Source organism: Durio zibethinus, chromosome 23, assembly GCF_047325235.1.
Source record: "Durio zibethinus cultivar Kanyao isolate XHJ-2024 chromosome 23, ASM4732523v1, whole genome shotgun sequence".
Lineage (NCBI taxonomy): Eukaryota > Viridiplantae > Streptophyta > Magnoliopsida > Malvales > Malvaceae > Durio > Durio zibethinus.
Genome location: NC_143184.1, coordinates 7,628,025 through 7,651,770, shown reverse-complemented (window position 1 = coordinate 7,651,770; position 23,746 = coordinate 7,628,025). Strand labels below are relative to the sequence as shown.

The following is a 23,746-nucleotide window of genomic DNA, read 5'->3' as shown; positions in this document are numbered from 1 at the left end:
ACTATCCTTGCTCATCAATATTATATTTTGACCACTTTGTCTCGTCTTCATTAAGAACTAAGTCAATTGATTGATGATTTTTATTCTAAAATGCAACATTTAAAGGCATGCTTGAAAATTCTAAGTCGAAATTCAAATATGAAAGTGATGTTGGTAATTTTATTACTTATCGAAATCAAATTTGTGTTATTCAATTTCTAACGGCACTTCAAGATGAATTTGAGGATGTCGGGTTTTCATTTTTGCATTGACATCTTTTACCAATTATGGTTAATACTTTTATAGAATTGATATCTGAGTAAACTCGGTTGAGTATGAGTTAGACTCATAGTGTTGATACTATTATTGCTACTGTTTTTTAGAAAAATACTAGCTCTATTTTCTACAAGTCTTGTTTAAGATGTGAGAGGGCTCATCATCCCATTCAAAAATATAAAGTTAAATATCATTGAACGATAGTCTAATTCATAATCCTCGCACTAAAGATTGCGACGGCAACAATTACTAAACTAAATACTTCTAAGTCTTTTTTTGAGATCATTACAATCTTCACCACTGATCTTTAAATTTTGTTCAATTAAATGTTATCTCAATCTCATGTTTCTACCATGTTTGCTGTCATATTAGGTAATATTTTATTGTTTGATACTGTATGTGAGAATCATATGACTGCTGACTTGTCTTTATTTAAAAGCAAGATACCTATACCAAATGGTCTAATAATTAAAATAGTAAATGAATCTATCTTAAAAGGTAGTCACATTGGTAATATTGAAACCTCAAAACTATGTATATCGGACACTTACTTTGTTCCTAATCTTGCCTTAAATTTACTTTATGTTGGCCAACTTTGTGACCTTGGTCTTGATTTGTATTTTTTACAACGATATGGTTGTATTATGCAGGATTCTCAAATAGGGCATAAGGTTGAAATACTGTTTAAGCTTGAAACTTTGATAATTTCATAACATTTGCTTACTACTGCTACATCTAAAACAACTAGCTCTTCAGTTTCTTTAGATTTATAGCATTTTAGGCTAAGACATGCATCTATTTCTCGAATAAAGTCACTTGCTTCTACTAGTGTCTTAGGTAATATTTCTCATTATATTTTTTATTATTTCTCTTATCAACTTAAAAATGATTTTCTCTCATCTGCTCCTTTTGATTTAGTTCATTTTGATATTTAGTGTTAAGCTCTTATATCAACCTTAGAAGGTTCACATTACTTTGTTATATTTATTGATGATTTCTCTCGTTATACTTAGATATATTTATTTAAACAAAAAATTAAACTTTTATCCTTTTTTTGTGAATTCAAAAACATGAGACAAACTTAATTTTTTAGAAAAATAAAAATTTTTAGATTTGATAATGCTGCTAATGAGTTTTCGATGTGACTTTTCTTCATAGGTCTTGTCCATATACTTCACAAAAAATAGTTAAGCTAAAAGAAAATATTATCATATTCTTAACACAGTTCATACATTTTTCATTTCCTATTTCTTTCCTGAATATTTTTTGGGTGAAACTGCTCTTACTGCTGGTTACACTATTAATCGTGTTCCCACACGAGTAGTAGGCACACAGTCTTTTAATGAGTGTCTATACAATAAGGTACATGATTACCATTCTCTCAAAGTTTTTGGATGTGCTTGGTTTGTTTTACTTCTTACTCATAAAATGACTAAACTTGAACCTAAAATTATATTGTGTTATTTTCTTGATTATGGTATAAAACACAAGAGGTATAGATGTTATGATCCAGTGTCTAAATATCTTCGCATATTAAAACATGTAATTTTTTAAGAACATAAAAAGTTCATTAATCTGTCCTCATTACATTCACTATGTTCTTTCATGTATTTTTATAGATTCATCTTTTGATTTTTCTTCAAAAGAAGAGACTATTATAGGTACTTTTGACTTAAACAGTAATCCATCTTTTTTCACTTCTACTATGTTTAATCTGACTGAGGCTCTCATTGATACAGTTATCCCTTTAACATATATATCATCTTCACTTTGTTGTTTCACCCATGTAAGGGAACCAACACTTAAATTCATGATTTTTCCTGTTATTATGCTTTAGCTATGTTACATGAATCTCACAATTTTTGTGAAACTATCTCTAATCCTATGTGACAGTATGCAATGGCAAATGAGTTTCAGACTTTTGAGAAAACTCATACTTGAGATATTATTGAATGGCCTTCTAATAAGTTAGTGAATGATTAAAAATTAGTCTACAAGATCAAGAGTAGATCTGATGGGTCAGTGAAATGTTACAAAGCTCGTCTTATTATTCAAGAATTTATACAAGAATATGGCATTGACCATAAAAAGATTTTTGTCCCAATTGCATGTCTCATATCTGTTCATTTATTGTTAGCTGTTGTTGTAGCTAGAAAGTAGCCAACCTTTCAAATGGTGATCTCATTAAAAAAGTCTATATAAAGCTATTTTTTGGTTCATGTGTACCTTCTAACATAGTCTGTCATCTTCGACATGTTTTATATGATCTTAAACAAGCCCCTAGAGCTTGATTTTTGAAGTTTAATACCATTGTTACGTAACTTGATTTTACATCTAGTAATCATAATTTTACTTTTTTTACTCGAATTATTGAAAATAGTGCTACTCTTATCTTATTTTATGTGGATGACATGATCAATACGGGTAATGACACAAATGGTATTCAAGATCTGAAAACTTTTTTTCATTTTAAGTTTAAGATGAAAGATCTTAGTCTTTTGAGTTATTTTCTAGGCCTTGTGATTCTAATGGCTTACATTTGTCTCAAACAAAATATGCTTTTGATCTCATTTCTAGAATAGGTTTAACTGATAGCAAGATTACATCATCACCACTTTAATAGAATTTAAATCTTTCTCCTTTTGATGGTACATCACTTTCAAACATTCTTTGTATTGAACTTTGATGGGTGGTCTTGTACACATGACAGTTACTCGTCCAAACATTTCTTATATTGTTTATCTAGTTAGTCAATTTTTGTTTGCTTTTCGATCTACTCATTTTGTTACTATGCTTTAGATCTTACGATATGTCAAGGGTACTATATTTCATGATTTGTATTTTTCCTTTAGTTCTTTTTTGAACTTGCATTGTTATTGTGATGATGATTAGGCAAAAGATCTTATTGATCATCGTTTTACCACAAGCTACTATTGTTTTCTTTATTTTTTTTATTTCTTGGCTAAATAAAAAATAAACTATGATGTCCTGCTCTAGCACTGAAACTGAGTATTGAGCTCTTACAAATGCCACATCAAAACTTCTATAGTTATGCTGGTTATTTCAAGATATGAGTGTTTCTCATCACTCTAGTACTCTTATATTTTGTGATAATTAAAGTGCCATTCAAATAGCTTACAATGATGTTTTTCATGAGCATACTAAACATATTAAAATTGATTATCACTTCATTCATCATCATATACTTGCTTAAACTCTTCAACTTGTTCTTGTTACGAATGCTAATTAAAAAGCAAATATCTTCACAAAATCCATCCATTTGGTCAATTTTTTGTCCAAGTTTTTCAACTTAAGTTGGCCTTTACATTACCATCTTAAGTTTGTAAGAGGTGTCAATGATATTCTAGTACTATTCTAATAATATTCTAAATTGATGATATTATTCTAATAATATTTCAATAATATTTTAGATTGATTTGATATTAATTTAGAGAATATTAAATATTAATTTAGTTAATTATAAGAATTGATTTAATCATTATTTTTATTTATTATATTTTTTATTTTATAACATTTTTATTTTGTATAAATAAGTTTTAAGCCTCGGTATAATATATAAGTCATTATAATAAAATTTTTATCATTTTCTTCTTTTTCATTACCAATTAACTACATCAATATTAATTCATCTTATAAAAGATAAGATTGGGATACAAATATTCATTTTAACTCCTTTATTCACTTTCACTTACTCTTACTCTCATTTTCTTCTATCTTCTTCTTTTTTTTTCTCTGTATTTGTCTTTACCTTCACTTTATTATACATTTTACTAACTTGAACATCAAAATGCAATCAAAGTTCTTATTTTCGACCTCTCTTGACCGTTCATTCTTTTACAAGTGACTCCAATCTCCTAATTATCTTTTTATCTTCTAGCAAAGCGACTAGTCACCATATCAAAAATGCCATTAACAACGAGATATAGTCCTACTTATTTGTAAAATAGTTCCACCCATTTCATAAACAATATTTTTAATCTCAATTTAAGATTTAAAATTGAGATTATTAAATTAAAATCTTACATATTTTTTATCTCGTCGAAGGATAATATAAAAGGTCGTTAATGGTCAAAACTGGTAGCCAATTTGTTATAAAAAATTAAAAAGGTTTGGGTAGGTAAGTGACGGACGAGCGAAAGTGTCGGGGCCCTAGTACAAAAGATGGTACAACGGAGTGAAAATGTAGTGGACAGGTCGACCGTTTTATATTGACCGAAAATCACGGGGCGTAATTTGGGGTAAACCAACAGCTCTTCTACTTTCCACACTTTACAAAATACAAATTTCTCGATCAAATTTATTTTTCATTTTTCTGAAATAGCACGGCCGGCTTTTGACACTCATTTTTTACTACTCTTTTTGTATTATTTTATTTCTTAATTGATTCTAAGAAAAAGTTTAATAGCAACTGAACTCACCATTTTCGAAACCTTCAGACACTTAATCACAAACAATGAATTACGATAGGAAAGATTTTATTCTACCTTTTACTTATGTATTTTCCAAAAAATTATAAAAATATTTTATTTTTTATTTATATAATTGATAGAAATATAAAAAATGTTTTTTAAAAACTTTGAACGGAGTAGTTTTTCAAATATGTATTTGTAAAATTTAGTTAATTAAAATATTTATATATAATAGAGGCCAAGAATAAAAAATTTGGATCAAAATAAAATCAACAAATGACATGTCTGGTGAAATAAAGAAATTAATAAATTTATAATTTTTCTAAAATTTTAGATTACAACATATTTTATAAAAGATAGTGCAAAAAATAAATTATTACTTGATAAGCAGAACTGGAAAAAAAATTCAAAATACCATTTATATATGAAAATATTTGACAGAAAACGGAGTATTGGATTTAGCATAAATCTTGATAAAAACCATGTGGTGACAGGATCTTCAAACGGCGAACAAAATTTGACAAGGGTAGAATTCTCAATTGAAAGCAATATTATGGTGATGTAAACAGGGGCACATGAGTCCAGATATAATGGTTTTTGTTCAGTTGTGCCCTTGTAGTTGATCAAACCAACCTCTCAATGTCCAAAGCCCCTTTTAGCCCATCACTCTCACTCCGCTTCCCATTTATCAATTAAAATGGATAAATTTCCCTTATGCTCCTTCATTTTTTTTATTTTGATTTCACCTCTTTAAAAAAAATAGATATTTTGGTTTTATTTTAAATGATTTTTTTTAAAAATAATTTAATTTAAGTTTAAAAAATAATTTTATTAATATTGATGAAACGTCGATGTGGAGAATTTGGTGACACATCACGTTAATATTCTTTTGACATGGTGGCAATTTTCAATTGTTTATATAAAAAAGGTGATAAAAAGACAAAAGTAAAATAATTTCAAAAATTAAAAACTGATATGAAACCAAAATAATATATTAAGAATCGTGGACAAGACAAATAAACCCATCCCTTCTCCCTCAACCTCTCCAACGGCACCAGCACCAGCTGAATCTTAGCTGGATGCACTCCCCACCTCTTTCTACTGCACTTCTACTATCCATCCAGCCTTTTTCTTTCCTTTTCCATTTCCCTCTCTCTCTCTCTCTCACACACACACAAAAGAAAAGAAAAGGAAAGAAAAGTCCTCACGAATCTTACACCATTAACTCCATTTCCTTCTCTCTCTCTTTCTCCCTCCCCATTAGACCTGCAAAAACACAATGCTTTCCTCTTTCTGCTGCTGCTGCTTCTGCTTCTTGTGGTTGTTGTTTTTATCATGTGAATCACTTCACATTCCTAGCCGTAGGCTCCTTCATCAACCTTTCTATCCATTAGATTCTATCCCTCCATCTGAACCTCCTTCTCCTTCTCCTCCTTCCCCTCCCACTCCCAAATATCCTTTCTCTTCTTCCACTTCTACCCCTCCCGGTTCCCCCTTTTTCCCTACCATCCCTGCCGCTCCCCCTCCTCCCTCTCCTTCCTCTTTCGCTTCCTTCCCTGCTAACATCTCCTCCCTTATCCTCCCTCACACTCCTGCACCCAAGCATAATTCGCAAAAACTCCTCATCCTCGCTATCATATCTGCTTCCTTTGTCACTGGCATTCTCGTTTTTTTTTACTGCCGTCGCCGTTGGCAGAAACGTAATTTCCTCGACGATAACAAGACCTCAACATCGGACAACAGCAGCAGATTATACCCCAACAACAATAATAACCGCAACAATAATGTTGATCGTCGTAAGCTCAGAACAACTTCCACGACCAGTTCCGAATTCCTTTATTTGGGCAATTTAGTAAGTTCACGAGGCGGAATCGACGACGGTTCCAATAATTCGCAAGGCAATGCCCCGTTGGATCCAAGAAAAATGCATTCCCCGGAGCTCCAACCGTTACCGCCTCTGTCTAGACAGAATACTGGTCGGAACTTTCGAGACGGTGAAGTGGAGTCGGTTACAGAAGAAGAAGAAGAAGAGGAGGAGTTTTATTCGCCGAGAGGATCGTTGGGTGGTCCAGAGAATTCGAGTGGAACTGGATCCGGCTCAAGAAGAGTATTGGCGGCGATTGCTGTGAAAAGCATTGAGTCTAGTAGTACTTGTTCGTGTTCATCTTCGAACTCTGGTTCACCCGCCAGGTCTCAGTCCCTTAGTGTTTCTCCGCCGGTTAGTTTGAGTCCCCGAAGATCCGCCTCGAAATCTCCAGAACTCGTGCAAGTTCATCCTTCTTTGTCTCCAGAGAGGATTTTAGCTGATTCACCAAGAGTTTCGAATGGGTCTAATGGAAACATACGATCTCCTTCGCTGTTTTTAAGTTCTACATCACCAGACAGAATGCTTGTAAAAGATTCAGATGATCGAAGCGTGCAATCTCCTTCATTGTCTCCGATGTTGGTCGTGAACCCAGATTCTTCTGTTTTTTCCAATCGAAACTTGGGGTCACCTTCGTTGTCTTCGGCTACTACTTCACCAAACAGAGTGTTGATAGAGAAGCTAGATGCATCGATCAGAAATTTCAAGGATTTGGTTCAAAATATGAGGACTCCATTGATTTTAGCTTCAGCTGGTACTAGTTCACAAGCAAAAGAATCTCCAATTAATGACCTGGATCGAAACGAGACAAGGTCTCCGTCTGTTTGTTCAGCTTCTACTTCACCTGACAGAAACTTGGTAAACAATCTGAATGAGTTTCCTAGAATGATTAATGATATGGATCAAATTGCCAGGTCTCCTTCACTGTCATCAGCAACTAAAACCCCAGACAGAGCTTTGAATGAGGATGAGCAGTCTCCTTTACTATCATCAGCTTCATCGTCACCAGACAGAGTTTTCGAGAAAAGCCCAGAGATGTCTCCGTTGAGGGTTGGTTTTTCGGATTACAATAAGGCTTCTTCTTTGTCATCTTCAGCTTCTTCGTCACTAGGAAGAGATTTGGAGAGAAGTCCTAATGAATCTCCGGTAAGAATTAGCAGGGCTTTAGAGAAGTCTATCTTGACTCCGCCGCCGCCGCCGCCACCTCCACCTCCACCTCCACCACCTCCAAATCAACGACGGCTCTGGGAAAAACCAGTTTCTTCAATATCTTTTGCACAACAGATATCGAAGCCGCCTCCTCTTATGCCCCCATCGATGCCGTTTATGACACAAAGCCCAATTAAGATTTCTCCAGTCGAGTTGCCAGCTAGGTCTGAGTCTGAGGCAGTGGAGGAGGCGGAGGAAGCTTCAAAACCCAAGTTAAAGCCGTTACATTGGGATAAAGTGCGAGCCAACTCTGATCGTGAAATGGTGTGGGATCACCTCAGATCAAGCTCATTTACGTATGATCGGAACCTCAACTGTGGAGTTCTTGTTTATTTCTTTTAGTTTAGTTTAATTAAGTTCATTCATGCGGTTCTACTTCTTTCTTGAATAATTTGTAACAGTTTGTTTTCTGCAGGTTGAATGAGGAGATGATTGAAACATTATTTGTTGTAAACACGCCGAATTCTAAACCAAAGCAAACAACTCCACGCTCTGTTCTTCCATCACCAAACCAAGAGAATAGAGTTCTGGATCCCAAAAAGGCACAGAACATTGCAATTTTGTTAAGGGCACTCAATGTGACTGTGGAGGAAGTTTGTGAAGCCCTTTTAGAAGGTAAAATTGCCATTTAAAATATATCACATATTAGTTTTTGATTCATTGGTTGCAATTATTGTTCAAATTTTGTTGATTTTAAGACATAAAAGTCCATAACTTGCATGAATGTCATTAAACTGGTCTGTTCCATATGGTATTTATTTGTTCTTATGTACCTTGAGCGTTACTTTATGAATTTTTTTATGCCAAGTTGTCACTGAATTTAGTGGTTTTGTAGCAACTTTGACCTGGTGTTTAACGGCTCGTGGTGCAAGTTATTAAATGAAAGCTATTATTGTAGTCAGAGTTTGGATGCTAGTTCAGAAGCTTATACCCTTTTTAAAAAACTACATAATTTGCATTTCTAGCATTGTTTTGTGCAAACTACCGAAGATTGCATTGTCTGTCTTAATACAATTGGTTGATTTAATTTCCAAATGGTTTTCGGTAATTTGCATCATTTTGTTTAACTGAGGATCCTGAATTAAATGGTTGACTGTTTGGAATGAAGCCAACTTTGAGAGTTACTTGTGTAATGGTTGGCTTTCAGTATTTTAAAGAAATATTCTTTAACTAGATGCTTATTTGGAACTTATTGTACAAGGCTATATTTACTGGGAACCAATACTCTTTTGAGTTTGCATTGCTTTTAAAAGATATTAGTTGAGTTTTAATATCCTTGCCGTGACCAACCATATGGTTTCCTATCCTTGGAATTATTATGTATGGAACTAAGAACCACATCTATGATGATACAGGTAATGGAGATACACTTGGCACTGAACTTCTTGAAAGTTTATTGAAAATGGCTCCAACGAAGGAAGAAGAACGTAAGTTGAAGGAATACAAAGATGATTCACCAGTCAAGCTTGGTCCTGCTGAGAAATTTTTGAAAGCAGTTCTTGATATACCCTTTGCGTTTAAAAGGGTGGATGCAATGCTGTACATAGCCAACTTTGAGTCTGAAGTTGAATACCTCAAAAAATCTTTTGAAACTCTAGAGGTAATTAAACACAATTCCATCATTCTGTCTGTTTTGCGCATTTCTTGCTTTCTTCCTCCTGCTTATTTTCTGCATTTTTTGGTTGCTTGTTTCTGCTTGCGTTAAAATGTGAATACTCTTCCAACTACCACACCCTTCATTGTGGTTTGGAATTTTCAACGTACAGCTATCTATTGGACTATTCAAAACCTTTATCACAGTTGTCTCTCCAAAGTACAATATGAATGAATAATTGAATGTGCCTTGACTCTAGGTTAGTTCATACCTGACTGCCTGGTTGGTCCCTAAGCTTTGCATAGGCATTTGATCAAGAAGAATATTAAGATCCAACTTGTAGTTTTTCTATTTATATGTTGGCTAAAGTGACCATTGCAATAGTCTAAAAAAACATTGTGTTTATGTGTTCACTCACCTAAGCATGCAAGCAATGCATCTTTCCACGGAATACTGTTAATGCAATATCCCATTATTTAATGATAGAGTAACAAAACCTGTTTTGTTGCTTGATTATCAATTATCTTCAGCTGTATCTCATTGGTTTTTCCGTTTCACAGGCTGCTTGCGAGGAATTGAGAAATAGTAGGATGTTTCTAAAGCTTCTAGAGGCTGTGCTCAAGACTGGTAACCGCATGAACGTTGGGACAAACCGTGGTGATGCTCATGCCTTTAAACTTGATACACTCCTTAAGCTTGTTGATGTCAAGGGTGCGGATGGGAAGACCACCCTCTTGCATTTTGTAGTACAAGAAATCGTAAGAACTGAGGGTGCCCGACTTTCAAATACTAACCAAATACCAAGCTCCACTTTAAATGAAGATGCCCGGTGTAGGAAGCTTGGTTTACAAGTTGTTTCTGGTCTCAGTTCAGAGCTCACCAATGTTAAAAAAGCTGCTGCAATGGATTCTGAGGTACTTAGCGGTGATGTCTCTAGGATTTCTGGAGGCCTTAAAAACATCAGTGAGGTTCTAAGATTAAATGAAACAATGGGGTCGGATGAGAGCAAAGAGAAATTTTCAGATCAAATGAACGGATTTATGAAAATGGCCGAGGAGGAGATTATAAGGATTCAAGCCCATGAAAGTGTGGCGCTATCTCTAGTGAAGGAGATTACAGAATACTTCCATGGGAACTCAGCAAAGGAAGAAGCCCACCCGTTTAGAATCTTTTTGGTGGTAAGGGATTTCCTTACAGTTCTTGATAGGGTCTGCAAGGAAGTTGGCATGATAAACGAAAGAACTATTGTTAGCTCTGCCCATAAATTCCCAGTTCCAGTGAATCCAATGATGCAACAAGTTTTCCCAGTTCCTGTGAATCCAATGCTGCCGCATGCTTTTCCTGCATTCCACAGGAGGCCACAACCTGGTTCTGATGATGAAACTGCATCACCTTAGTTGTTTGCAGATGTAAACAGGTCAAAACTTTAGGTAGAAACTGCCCCAATTTGGTGGTTTGGAGCTTGTATGGCCTAGCCAGCTAAGTCTTTGTAATTTATTTCTTCTTATTTTTCATATCTGTATAAATCCATGTACAAAATTTTGGGAACCTTCTTATTCTATAGATAATATACGAGATTTTCTTAGGAAAGAACTAAGGTAGCCTGCTTGAGTAGTTAGATTTCTCGTAAGCCAATCAGCCACTATGTATTCAGATGCTAATTAATTATAGGAGAGAATACTTCAGCAAATTTCCTTTCACTTCATATAACAGGTCCCAACTCCCAAGCAGCTGAGGAGCCCAAGTTTTTTTCTTTGGTTAAAACAATAAGGGTTGAAGTCTGAACTGAATTTCATCTAATTAGACATCATAGCTAAGAATTTTTGCGCGCTTCGTGCATAATAATATGATGCTTAAAGGGAAATGACGCTCATAAGGTTCATGCCCCCAAATTGTAACATTATCTCAACTTTTGAATAATAGCATCAATTGCTTTTATTAGAAAATGTGTTGATCTGCTCCTGCTTCACTGATTTTTACGTGTCAGCATCTCAGCATCCATGCGCTCTAGAATCCTACGTGCTTCTTCCTCCGTTGCAGGAACTACATTTCGAATCTTAAATCCATTCTTCGTGACCTTTGCCTCCCGCCGGACAGTGAACGTGAAATAAAATGTATTTGATACCTGCTTAAATTGACAGAGACAAAAAGAGATAATATTTGACTATCTAAGCTATGAAATTAGTAAACGTGGAATCAAGAACATAGTAGCCTTTTGTTCTTTAATAATAGTGCAATCTGTAGGGTTTTACCTCACTAGATCTGATCTCAGGCCTTGTCACATGAGCAACAACTTCAACATTAACTAGTGGTTGATCTGGATTCTCAAGTTCTGTGTACAAAACGCATGACTTCAAACGAAGGAAATCCCCTACATCAACCTGCTCAACATACATGTTATCAAATTTCCTCAAACGATGAATGGATAACCCCATGTCTTTCATATGAAGGTATAACTCATCCATACAGACCAATAATTAGCTAAAGTACATTATGGGTGAAGGCAAGCTCGTTTTACTGACATAAAGATAGACCTAAACAAAGCAGGAATGCATCTAAAATTTCTTCTGGTCTACCATTTCGTGAGGATATGCTTAAGATAATGATTGAAGGTCAAAGAAAAAATAAAAAAAAAGGAGGCGGTTTGAAAAGATACGAGAGCCCAAACAACACCAAGCATGAAAGGCAAAGAAGAACAAACAAGTCACAAATGTTATTTTGCTTAGAGCTGACTAACTATGCAATCCTACCATTTCATGGACAGGGATCTCTCTTTCGCTGAGAGACCATTAAATTATTGCTAAAAGCTCTGTGGGAAGCGCGAAGGTACTTACAGGCCTTAAGAAATCAACATGATCAACTTCTAGAAAGCAAGGCACTAGTCCAGCAAAGGCATAAGCTGTTGAGAAAGCTAACTCAAATGCTCGATGCATTAAGAAACCTCCAAAAATTCGACCATGGATGTTCCTCTGCTGTGGTTGGCAGATCAAAGCATTTTCAAGGCAGGTATCCCTTAAAAGAATGCTGTTTCTATCCGCTAAGGCAGGCATATCACAGAAGACTCGGCCCTCAGCCAAGAGTGCTTCCAGTCTATTTACCTCCCCATTTTCAAATTCCCTTCTATCTACACTTTTCCTTTTTCTCAATTTGCTTCTAGCTTCAGCTTCTTCAAAGAGAAACTTCTCTTGTTCAGTTTCTGGTGAAAGCCGGTTAACAGGAGCAGCTTTTCCAGTCTTAGAGTCACGGGCCACAAAGATGAAGTTGGCTGTTAGAGCTACTGAATCTGAAACACCTAACTCTTCTGCATGAAACAATATTACATAATAAAAGTCTAACCCATCATGGCTAAGCTTCAAGCTAGCATGTCCATAAATGAAAGACTTGTTTACAGAGTAACACCTAGCAGCTGTGCAGCCTGAAAAACTACATATTATTTCATTATTTCTCATTAGGCTTAAATGCTCAGTTTAGAATCTGATCTTTACTAAATTTTCATTTCAGGATTCAATGTTTCATATCTTTCAAATTAGGATGCAACCTCTTCCATTTTATCCATTTAAGAAAAATTGATGAAAAAAGATAGTGATTACCGTTAATGGAACTAATGGCTGCAAATCTATATTTACCCCATGTGACAGTCATTAGTCCCATCAGAGCTCTTAGTAACTTTTTTTTCATTAATCTTCCTTAAATAGGTAAAATAAAAAAGGTTGCATCCTAATTTGAAAGAAATAAAGGGTTGAATACCGAAATAAAGAATTAGCTAAAAATTAGATCCTCAAACAGGCATTTAACCTTCTCATTAACTCAAAGAACAGTGACCTGCATATATGTTATGAAATCTCAGTGCCATTACCAAGACTAGAAAAACATGTCAGCAGAGCATAACCATTATGTGGAAAGCAATAACCTAAATTTGATGTCTGTGAATACTATCTTTTTAATGTGGCCAAAGTATCATTTACGTAAAAAACTTTCACCCTCATAAGAGAAGATAAATGATACTTCAGCACTCAAAGAGTCAAAGTTGAATAAAATGTCAGTGGACAAAGTGTTTCTCCATCTTAAAGGACAAACTGTGAAATTGTGCAGACAATGTTTATTTGTATTCATACTATCTAGGTTTTAAATATAAGTATGCTTTAAGTTTCTGCCAGGAGACGGATACAACTTGTGAACATGATATGAATACAACAAGATGACTATGTAATAGTAGGGAAAGGAAAATTTATAGAGCTGATATGTAAATGATCCAGAGATGAAAGCAATTTGAAGGTAGCTTGTAAATTCTTGTCAATTAAAGTTCAAGTTATGAAAAGAAATCCAAAGGAATTTGGAATGATTGATATAGTAAATGAAAAGTGAAAACTGAAAATAGGTATACAATGCCATGCTTTGGCTTGAATTTTCATTAACACTGAGATTAAGTACAAAGAATTTATGGTTCAAATGGGTCTCTAAACCTTAATACGGTGCACTAATTCACTCCATTATGTTCTACATCTAGGCAAAGCTTGAAATTTTAGTAAAATCTACAATTAATTTGTTACACTGATTTATATCTGAAGCATCAGCAAATGTAAAGAAATAGATTCCATGCTTTGATTTGAATTTTAATTATCACTGAGATTAACTACAAAGAATTGAGAGTTCCGAAGGTTCTCCAAATCATAAAATGATATACTAAGTCAAACCATTATGCTCAACATCTTGCAAAGCATGAAAATTTAGGAAAATCTACAATTAATTTGCTAAAATGATTTATATCAGAAACATTAGCAAATGTCAAATGGAAAGAATAAATGACATGGAATTGTCAATAATTGATCAAAAAATGTAAAATGTGTCAATGAATATGTACCCAGAAAAGATAGTGACTGCATATTTCTTCTTAAATGCAATTCTAATGAGTCAATTTTCAATTTGATTGATGAAAATCACCAAGTCATGATTCCCCCCTCTTTTAAAATAGAAGCAACAATATAACAGTAGTCCAACTATCTATTCATTTTTCTGATACCAGAATAGCATCTTAAGTTTTCAATTTGCAAGACTAATCATAAATTTCAGATTAAAGAACAGTACCTTTTGTGGACTGAATGACTTCTAGTTGAATCTCAATTGATGACCTCCCAACCCATATGACAGAACCAACTATTTTCAGATCAGTGTCAACACTAATAGGCTTCTTCAAAACAATCTTGTCAACAGAAGCTGTGACCAGCAAGAGAGGCCTTGTTGTGTTATCATCATCTGAACAATGCTAATTTACAAACAAACAAATAACACAACTTTAGCCATTCAAAAAGATTGCATATTTGTAGTTCCCAAAATGTGAAAGAAAAAACTTTTTAAAGATAGTACCTTGACAGAGATAGTCCCAGCTAAAGCATCAAGGTCTTCAAGCAACTTCCCAATTCTAACTTCATTCCAGGGATCCCTGTATTGTTCTCTCAAAATATAATCTGATGATAAGTTATAAAGGATGCTGGTCCTGCTTTGAGAGGGAGTTTTGGTGAGCAACTCACTCTGAGGGGGTGCATCTTTTGGTGGGTCAAGGAGTCTCTCAAATATTTTGGACCTTGCCTCCCATAAAGCATTGGTTACTGGTGAATGGTACATCCCAGGCCATAGGCTTATGGGCTTCCTGGTTGAGGTGAAATCTGAGCTGTTGACTGGAGGAGAATCGTCAAAGGGAGAAGCAAAAGTTGAAACTACAGGGATGGTGTTAGGAGATGAGCAATTAAACTCCATGAAATTGGGGCTTCAGGTGATTTCTGCAAATGGGTCGGTGAGACTTGTGATGGTTTGCAGAAGTTTGAGTTTGTTTTCCCTTTTAGGTCAAATTTGCCATTTTCAAAGGGCAATTTTTTTCCAACTTGACTGCTTCAGTTAAACTTTTGATTTCACGTTAAGATATTTTAGGTGAGAAAAAATTTTGTTGAAGTGTTTCAGGCCGTATTTACGAAGTTTCATATTAAAAATGTTTAAATAAAATTTAAAATTTAAAATTTTGCTATATAAATAAAAATTTTAAATTTTAAAAAATTCAATAAAATTATATATATATATATTTTTAATAAAAATATTGACAAAATATTTACTATCTAATAAATATTAATTAAATTTAAATTATAAATAATATTTTTAATAATTTTTTTATATATTATTAATTTTTACATCAAATTTTACCAATCAATTGATTGGAATTTTTTATTAAAATTTTTATTTAAAAAAATTTTACAAACTTTATTTAAAAAATTTTATATAAATTTTATCTATGTTTAAATTTATAAATAATTATAATTAATACTCTATCAATGTAAGTTTTTAATTTAAAAACACCAAATTAAAAATTTTATACATATTTTATTGTAAAATAATACTTTAAAATATTCATATTGCACCATTAATAATATTTAAAAACTCCGTTACAAAAAAATTGTTCTACTCGATTTTTTGTTTTGTCGTTGTCAACAGTTGTAAAGAGTAATGAGAGGCTACATCTTATCGTTAAAAAGGAAGATTTTTTTTTTTTGAGGCTGTCATTTGCCCCACCCTTGTCTGGGCCTGAGGTGTCATTTTTTTTTTGGACCTGACTAAAAGCCTAGGGTCGTTTGATTGATTTTACCTATACAACAACCGGCATACATGGATGAAGAAATAAAAGAAATATATAATTGTAAAATAGTTAGTTACATTTGAGTTTTTATTTTAAATTCGAGCCTTCGAGTTTCAAATTTTTTATATAAATTAATTATTATCGAATTGAGATTAAAATTTAATATATTAATTTTAGAGTTAAATTTAAACACAAAAACATAAGATTCTATTAAAACTTATAAGTTTTACTGAGTTTATTTGAGTTTAACGTTATATTAATTTAATTTAATTCAACTCAAAATTTATTTAAATATAATTTATAATTATTTAATAATATCATAAATTATGTAAGATTTAGAGGTAGATTAAAAATTAAATTAAAAAAAAAGATAAAAGTCAAATTTTATTACTTAAGTAAAGAAGTAAATCAAATTTACTGTCTACAATTTAATATTATATTTTTAATTTAATTAAAATAATCAAAATTAATAATAAAATAAATATTATAAAATATATACTTTTAAAATATTTCTTTATGTAGTAATCAAGCTAAAAGTAATATGTTAAAATTATACTATTCAAAGATAAATAATATATTTGATCCAATATCCTAAATGAAATGGTACATTTGCTCTTATTTGAAAATAAAATAAAAATTAATAACAATTATATATGAGAAATGATGTACTTAAAACTGCTCTCATATATTTTTATATGATTTATATTTTATTGATTCAATAGTTGATTTTTATGTTATATTCATATAAATTGTGCATATAAAATTTAAGTTTAATTAAAAATTAACTATTTATTCAGTAATAATAAAATTTCAACCATTAATATATAATTAAAATAAAAATATTATTCTTATATTGTGTTAAAGCTTTATGTATATAACAAATACAAGTAGATTATTAAATCTAACATTCTGTTCATATATGAAATTATAAAAATAAAATAAAACAAATTAGTTTTACATGGATGTAATTTTCATCTCTCTTTAAAATATATATAATATATAACACTTATATCATAAACAGTTTTTTACTAAAAGTATAATATTATTTTTTTATAAATAAGAAATCGTAGCTTAAAAATTAAAAAAAATTAATAAGTGTTAAAATTTAAATTTTAAATTTAATAAATATTTTTGAAAAAATAATTATAAAATTTAACTGAATTAAACGTCTAATTATATTTTTTTTTTCAGAAAAAAGCATAATTTGCATAAGCAAAAAAATATTTTTTGACTTGAAATTAATACTTCTATATCCTCCCATAAAAATATATTTGTAAAATACTAGCCAAATCTATGTGTTTCACAGGCCGACCGTCCTTACATCGCTATAATTGGTGCTGATTATGATTGTGTGGTTCAGAAATATAGCCTTTTTTTTTTTTTTTTGGTCTCATAGAAAATTTCAGCAATCACACACTTAGTATGTCCGAGGTCTGTTTCTTTGGTTTTGTTAATTAATTAAAAAATAATAATAAAAATAAAAAAATAAAAAAGGTGATTTAATTAATGTAAAACTAAAATTAAGGAGTTTGAGATAAATTGATAAAGATTAAACAGAATTGAAAGTCCAAAAAAAATTGAGATTCTCATTTAGCTTTGGAGTTGTAGTTTTAAAGCTTATAAATAAATCTATATATCACACAGAAAAAACACACAAAAAGTATAGACAGAAAGAAAAGAGGGAGAAACAGAAGCAAAGAAAGAGTGTTTAGCAATCTTAGGAATTTTAGAAGATTTTTCAAAATTTTTGGCTTTGTTTTTTTTTGGAAATTTTCAGAATTTGGTAAATTTTTCGACGAAAATTCAAATTTTTCGGTGATTGTCAGGCCAGAAATCCAATTTCTAATGATATAACCCAAAAACTGATAATTTTTTCAGTGACATTCAACCAAAAACGGTGATCGAAAATCACCTAGAGAGAGAAAAAACAAAGAAGAGAGAGAGAACGTGACGAAACATCTGAGGAAAGAAGAAATTCTTTCTCTTTATACGCAAGCTAAACGACGTCGTTTTGAGTTAGCATTGAAACATGATCTGCGTGTTTTGTCAAGATTCGACCCGACCTGTAGCGCCAACCTGAGTTCGCTGACCCGCGCCCTTACCTTTGGTTCAACCAAACAGCATATCAAGTTGTCCAACCGCTTCTATCTCTCAAACCGAGCCAAATTCACGTTGAGCCGAGCTGTTCCATGGGTTTTTATTTATTTATTTATTTACTTATTTATTATTATTATTTCTAAATTAGAATTATTTGGCATTCCCTAATTTTTTAATTTTAATTTTAATTTAATTTAATTTTTTTATTTTCCTAAAATAAAATTTTCAAAAAATATATTTTTGAAGAAAAGTTAAATGTATCAATTTTCTTTGAATAGAAAATTGAAAAAAAATATGTTTTTGGGAAAAAGTTAGAAGTATCAATTTTTTAAAAAAAATAAAAAGGTATAAAAAAATATTTTTAGGGAAAAGTTGAAAGTATCAATTTTTCTTGAAAATAAAATTTCTAAAATAAAAATTTTCAAAAGGTATTTTGAGGAAAAATCGAAAGTATCAATTTTTCTTGAAATTAAAATTAAAAAAAATATTTTGAGAAAAAATTGGAAGTACCAATTTTTTAAAATAAAAATTAAAAAAAAGTATTTTGAAGAAAAGTTGAAAGTATCAATTTTTCTTGAAATTAAAATTTTAGAAAAAAAATATTTTAAGAAAAAGTTAGAAGTACAAATTTTCTTTAAAAATAAAAAATATCAAAAACATATTTTAAGAAAAAATTGAAAGTATTAATTTTTCTTGTAAAAAAGCAATGAGTTTTTTTTTTTGTAAAATAAAAAAAAGATTTATATTAAGAGTCGAATCATTATTCCTCTTTTTTATTTTATTTTATTTTATTTCTTTTCTTGAAAAATTTTTAAATGGTAAATAATCCGACGATGGAGTCTCTATAAGTGAAACAATAGTTTTTTTATATACTCTTGAGGTGAGGGAATTTTTTTGACTTTCTGTCAAAAGTATTGGAGTTAATTAAGAATAATTTTTAATAATTAATTACTTGGTAAAAATTTTAAGGCTTATCAGATAACATGAAATTGACCTGGTATCATCTTTTGATGGGCGTTGTGAGGGTGCTATAACCTTTCTCACTCATAAATGAACTTTCGAACCATGTTCTGATTAGTAAATCCGAACCTATTCTTTTAGGGACCCTTAAGCTTATGTGTTCCTTGAAAAGATAAATTTTTTAGGTGGTCAATCGCACCTAAACAAAAAAGATTGGCTGCGACTCCTTAAGTAAATGTTTAGCGAAAAGATCCTTAGATCTAAATGTTATGACAGTTTGACAACTCCACTAGAGACAACCGAGAGTCAGGCCAGCAAATAAATTCGTGTTATCCAAAACCTAATAAAATTGAACATTTTATATAGATTTTTTTATTCATTCATATTTATTTACTTTGTTAATTTTGTCATTCATATGCATGTGCATAACATGAGTTTTATACCTAAGTTTCGTCCCTCTATGAAAGAGTAAAGTACCTATTGCTTTCATGAGGTTTTAATGCCTCCGCAGTGGCTAGCAAAATACTCATACTCAAATTAAACCTTTTTCGTTTGTAGGTTGTAATAGGTGAGGATTGGAGTACCTTACTAATTTATAATGGACAATGATGAGAGGAACAATTTGAGAACCTTTAGATTTTAAACTTGAATCACATATAGTGGACCTTAGAAAGGCCTAACCCATAGATAGAGCCATATTCATCCTTTTAGAATTGACCAAAAGCATCTGATTCATTTCTCTTATTGTGTGTGACGTTTTAATTTATTTAGTTATTTATTTATTTATTTCTCTTTATTTGATGTACTAACCTCTTCTCTTATTCATGTTTGCACGATTCATACTCATATCATAAAAAATATTTGCCTAAAAAATAGTATTCAACAATGAGTTTTTCATGGACTCCATAGAATGACTATTTTGCTCTTCATTTGTATTAACTCCTTGTGAGTCATCCAACGAAGTAAAGGTCCAATCAGAAAGGATTCAACTAAAAAAGGGGAATTGTTTACCAATCGACCATGCTTTTATCTTGTCTCAAGAGACATCTATCCTCCTCAAATAAAATAATTTAGAGGATTTGGTTGATATATGAAAGAAGATGAGTCCATCAAGATAAAAAGAGTTTTGCCAGAGATATGGGCTTATAGCACACATTCTTACAGTAAATGTCGACAATCAGCTAATTAGAGCTGCAGTGCAATTCTAGGATCATGCATATAAGTGTTTCATCTTTAATGAAGTTGATATGACACCAACCATTAAAGAATATTCGACTTTGTTAGGTTTGTACCTCAAGGCTCCTAACAAGATATATGTCAAAAAATACAAATTAGGATTTCGTAAGAATTTGGCCCATCTCATGAAGATAAACAAAGAGATTATGAATTCTCATATAAAGAAGAAACAAGAATAGATTTACCTACTTTAGAAGTTCTTTCATGATTTTTTAGTGTAACATGCCAACGAAAAACGAGGGTTAAACGTATTTGCCTTAGCCATATATGAAATTTTGATCTTTTAAAGGTTTTAGGTTATATTGAAATAACAGTGATTGATTTTTTCGAAAGTGTGATCAATGGTTGTAACCTTTCAACGATAATATTAGCAGAGACTATCAGATCTTTGAGTTATTATCATCGAAATGAAAGACATTTTATAGGCTGTATACAGTTATTATACTTATGGATGAAAAGTCACTTCGAATGGAGAAAATGTGCTTTTTTGAAGCTTTATGTTCACAATCGAGCTCTGATCAAAGAATTCTATGAAAATGGGTGGTCCAAACAAAAGTCTAAAAAAAATGGATAGTTTTCTTACAAAAAATGACAAGTGCTGAAGTAAGATGGTTGGTCCCATGGATGAATCGTGAACCTATGCTATATCAGTGTAAAGATAACACTGTGGTCCCACTTCTAAGTTTATGAGAAGCAACAAGTTTTACATCCCTTTTAGTGAGAAGGTAGTTTGGGGTAAAACAGTTTATTCCTATTATACATAAGCTTCATCAATCAAAATTTTCTTACAGTGAGCCAAAAGTATTTTAAAATATGAATGAGATGATTAAAGCATGGAAAAACCCACGTAGAGTGAGTCTTGGACAGTTCACTGATAAGGTCACTCAGGGATACTTAGTTTGAAGAGTAAGACAAAGGCAGAAAATGGTATTCACTTATGAAAGCTTTCAATTGCCAACAAGAGGAAAACTTGAAGAGACATCATCAGAATTGAAGCTTGCGATAAAAAAATTCGAGATAAAAAAGGATAAGTTAAAGCAAAAAATCCAGAAGCTTCAAGAGAAAAAGGATTAATGGAAAGATAGAGCTGAAAAGCATGAAGTCAAAGTTTACAAGATTGCTAGAGTTGTTTGAGATCATGTCACCAACCTCAAAAAGTTGTTTGAGAGGTTGAAAAATTTTCAACTCAAGTTGAACCCAGCCAAATGCACATTCAGGGTAAAATCAGAGAAATTGCTAGGCTTTATGATCAATGAAAGATGGATTAAAGTTGATCTGGATAAAGTAAGGGCCATTCAAAATTTGTCACCTTCGAGTACACCAAAAGAAGTTTGAGATTTTTTAGGAAGGTTAAACTACATTTCATGATTTATATCTCAGCTTACTTATAAATGTGATCCCATTTTTAAGCCTTTCCGTAAGAATAACCCTGAGAAATGGAATGAAAAATGCCAAGTGGCTTTTGATAAAATTAAGCAATACTTGTCAAGTTCTCTAATGTTGGTGCCACCTATTCTAGAGAAACCCTTAATTTTATACTTGACAGTGTGTGAGAATTCAATGGGATGTGTGCTGGAACAACAAGATAAATATGGTTGAAAAAAAAAGTTGTTTATTATCTGAGTAAAAAATTTACAGAATATGAGTCCAAGTATTCTTCTTTGGAGAAAATGTGTTGTGTATTAGCTTAGACTACTAAAAGACTCAGACAATATATATTTTATCAAAAGACTCAGAGAATACATATTTTATCACACCACTTGGCTTATAGCAAAATTGGATCCAATTAAATATATCTTCGAGAAGCCTTTTTTATCTGAGAGAATTGTTAGGTGGTAAGTAATGCTCTTGAAATATGATATCATATATGTAAGCCAAAAGGCAATAAAAGAGAGTGCTATAGCTGAGTTTCTTACAGATTATGCTACTGAAGAATATGAACTAATAAGATTTGAGTTTTTCGATAAAGATCTGATGACTGTTTTCTAATTAGAGAAGGGGGAGCATGAAGGAAAGTATTGAAAGATGTATTTTGATGGAGCTGCCAATGCCTTGGACATAGACTTGGGGTAATTTTGATTTTTTCAGAAGAACAATATTACCCTATAACAACGAGGTTAAATTTTAATTGCACAAATAACATCACTGAATATGAGGCATATATCATGGGTTTACAAGCTGTTATAGGTAGAAAAGTTAAAGCATTAAAAGTGTTTAGGGATTCAGCTCTAGTTATATATCAATTGAAAGGAGAATGGGAGACGAAAGATTCAAAACTCATTTCATATTATTAGTATATTTTAGAGTTGATAAAGTAGTTTGAAGATATCTAATTTGATCATTTATCTCAGGAGAAGAATCTGATTATTGATACCTTGGCTACATTGACTGTAATGATCTGAATTAGTGATAATACTGATATTTAGCCTATCAAGTTAGATGTCAAAGATATGTTGTCTTATTGTTCCAATGTAAAAGAAGAGAAAAATGGAAAGCCCTGGTTTTATGATATATTACAGTACATTAAGAATCAGTAATATCCAATCCAAGCAACGAAAAATGATAAAAGAGCCATCCGAAGATTAGCTATGAGCTTTTTCCTAGATAAAGATGTTCTGTACAAAAGAAGTCATGATCAAGTATTGTTTAGATGCGTAAGTAAGGCTGAGGTAAAAAAAATCATTGAAGAGGTGCATGATGAAATATGTGGGGCACATGTCAATGGACATATGATAGCAAGATAGATCATGAGAGTAGGGTACTATTGGTTAATAATAAAGAGTGATTGCATTGACTATGCTCGTAAATGTCATAAACGCTAGATATATATTGATAAAATTCATGCTCCGCCATTTGTTTTACATATTTTGGCACCATCTTGACCATTCTCAATATGAAGCATGTATGTTATTGGTCCTATTACCCTAGGCTTTTAATGGGCATAAGTTTATTTTCGTGATGATAGATTACTTTAAGAAATGGGTAGAGACAACATCATATGCAAATGTAACATGATCTATGGTTTACAAGTTCATAAAAAGAGAGATCATTTATAGATATAAACTTTTAGAGAGAATCATTTTAGATAATGTCAAGAATCTGAATAGCAAGATGATGCAAGAAATATGTACTTAATACAAGATCAAGCATCATAACTCAATGTCATACCATCCGAAATAAATAGGGCAGTTGATGCAGCTAACAAAATATAAAAAGAATTTTTAAGAAGATGACCAAGACCTATAAATATTGACATGAGAAGTTACCATTTGTACTGCATGCATATCGAATGTTAGTACACACTTCTACTAGGGTAACTTCATTTTTTTTTGTTTATGGGATGGAAGCTGTATTGCTAGTAGAATTAGAGATCACATCCTTAAGGGTTCTAAAAGAAGTTGAATTAAAAGAGGCTAAATGGATTCGAGAAAGTTATAAACAGTTAAATTTTATAGAAAAAAAAAGAGATTGACAACGTT

At 31.9% G+C, this 23,746-nt stretch overlaps 2 protein-coding genes across 2 annotated transcripts; one reads left to right on the top strand and one right to left on the bottom strand.

Moving 5' to 3' along the window:
* Positions 1-5,850: 5,850 nt before the first annotated feature.
* Positions 5,851-10,945, top strand: LOC111314463 (formin-like protein 1). The gene is made up of 4 exons (XM_022915859.2): positions 5,851-8,054; positions 8,174-8,373; positions 9,114-9,358; positions 9,913-10,945. The coding sequence occupies exons 1-4, from the start codon at positions 5,965-5,967 to the stop codon at positions 10,747-10,749; spliced, it is 3,372 nt and encodes a 1,123-aa protein (XP_022771594.2). The 5' UTR covers positions 5,851-5,964; the 3' UTR covers positions 10,750-10,945.
* An 88-nt stretch (positions 10,946-11,033) lies between these two features.
* LOC111314464 (Thioesterase/thiol ester dehydrase-isomerase superfamily protein) lies at positions 11,034-15,305 on the bottom strand. Its single transcript, XM_022915861.2, has 5 exons — positions 14,717-15,305; positions 14,438-14,615; positions 12,187-12,653; positions 11,605-11,733; positions 11,034-11,477 (listed from the first exon to the last, which is right to left on the bottom strand). Exons 1-5 carry the CDS (start codon positions 15,104-15,106, stop codon positions 11,319-11,321), a joined length of 1,323 nt encoding a protein of 440 aa, XP_022771596.2. The 5' UTR covers positions 15,107-15,305; the 3' UTR covers positions 11,034-11,318.
* Positions 15,306-23,746: the final 8,441 nt, after the last annotated feature.

Coding starts and splice junctions, on each gene's coding strand:
- LOC111314463 (XM_022915859.2), top strand. CDS start 5,965: ATGCTTTCCTCTTTCTGCTGCTGCTGCTTCTGCTTCTTGTGGTTGTTG. Junction 8,055..8,173: donor CTCAGATCAAGCTCATTTAC/GTATGATCGGAA, acceptor TGTTTTCTGCAG/GTTGAATGAGGAGATGATTG. Junction 9,359..9,912: donor AATCTTTTGAAACTCTAGAG/GTAATTAAACAC, acceptor TCCGTTTCACAG/GCTGCTTGCGAGGAATTGAG.
- LOC111314464 (XM_022915861.2), bottom strand. CDS start 15,106: ATGGAGTTTAATTGCTCATCTCCTAACACCATCCCTGTAGTTTCAACT. Junction 14,616..14,716: donor CTGGGACTATCTCTGTCAAG/GTACTATCTTTA, acceptor TTTGTAAATTAG/CATTGTTCAGATGATGATAA. Junction 11,734..12,186: donor ATGTTGATTTCTTAAGGCCT/GTAAGTACCTTC, acceptor TATGTTGAGCAG/GTTGATGTAGGGGATTTCCT.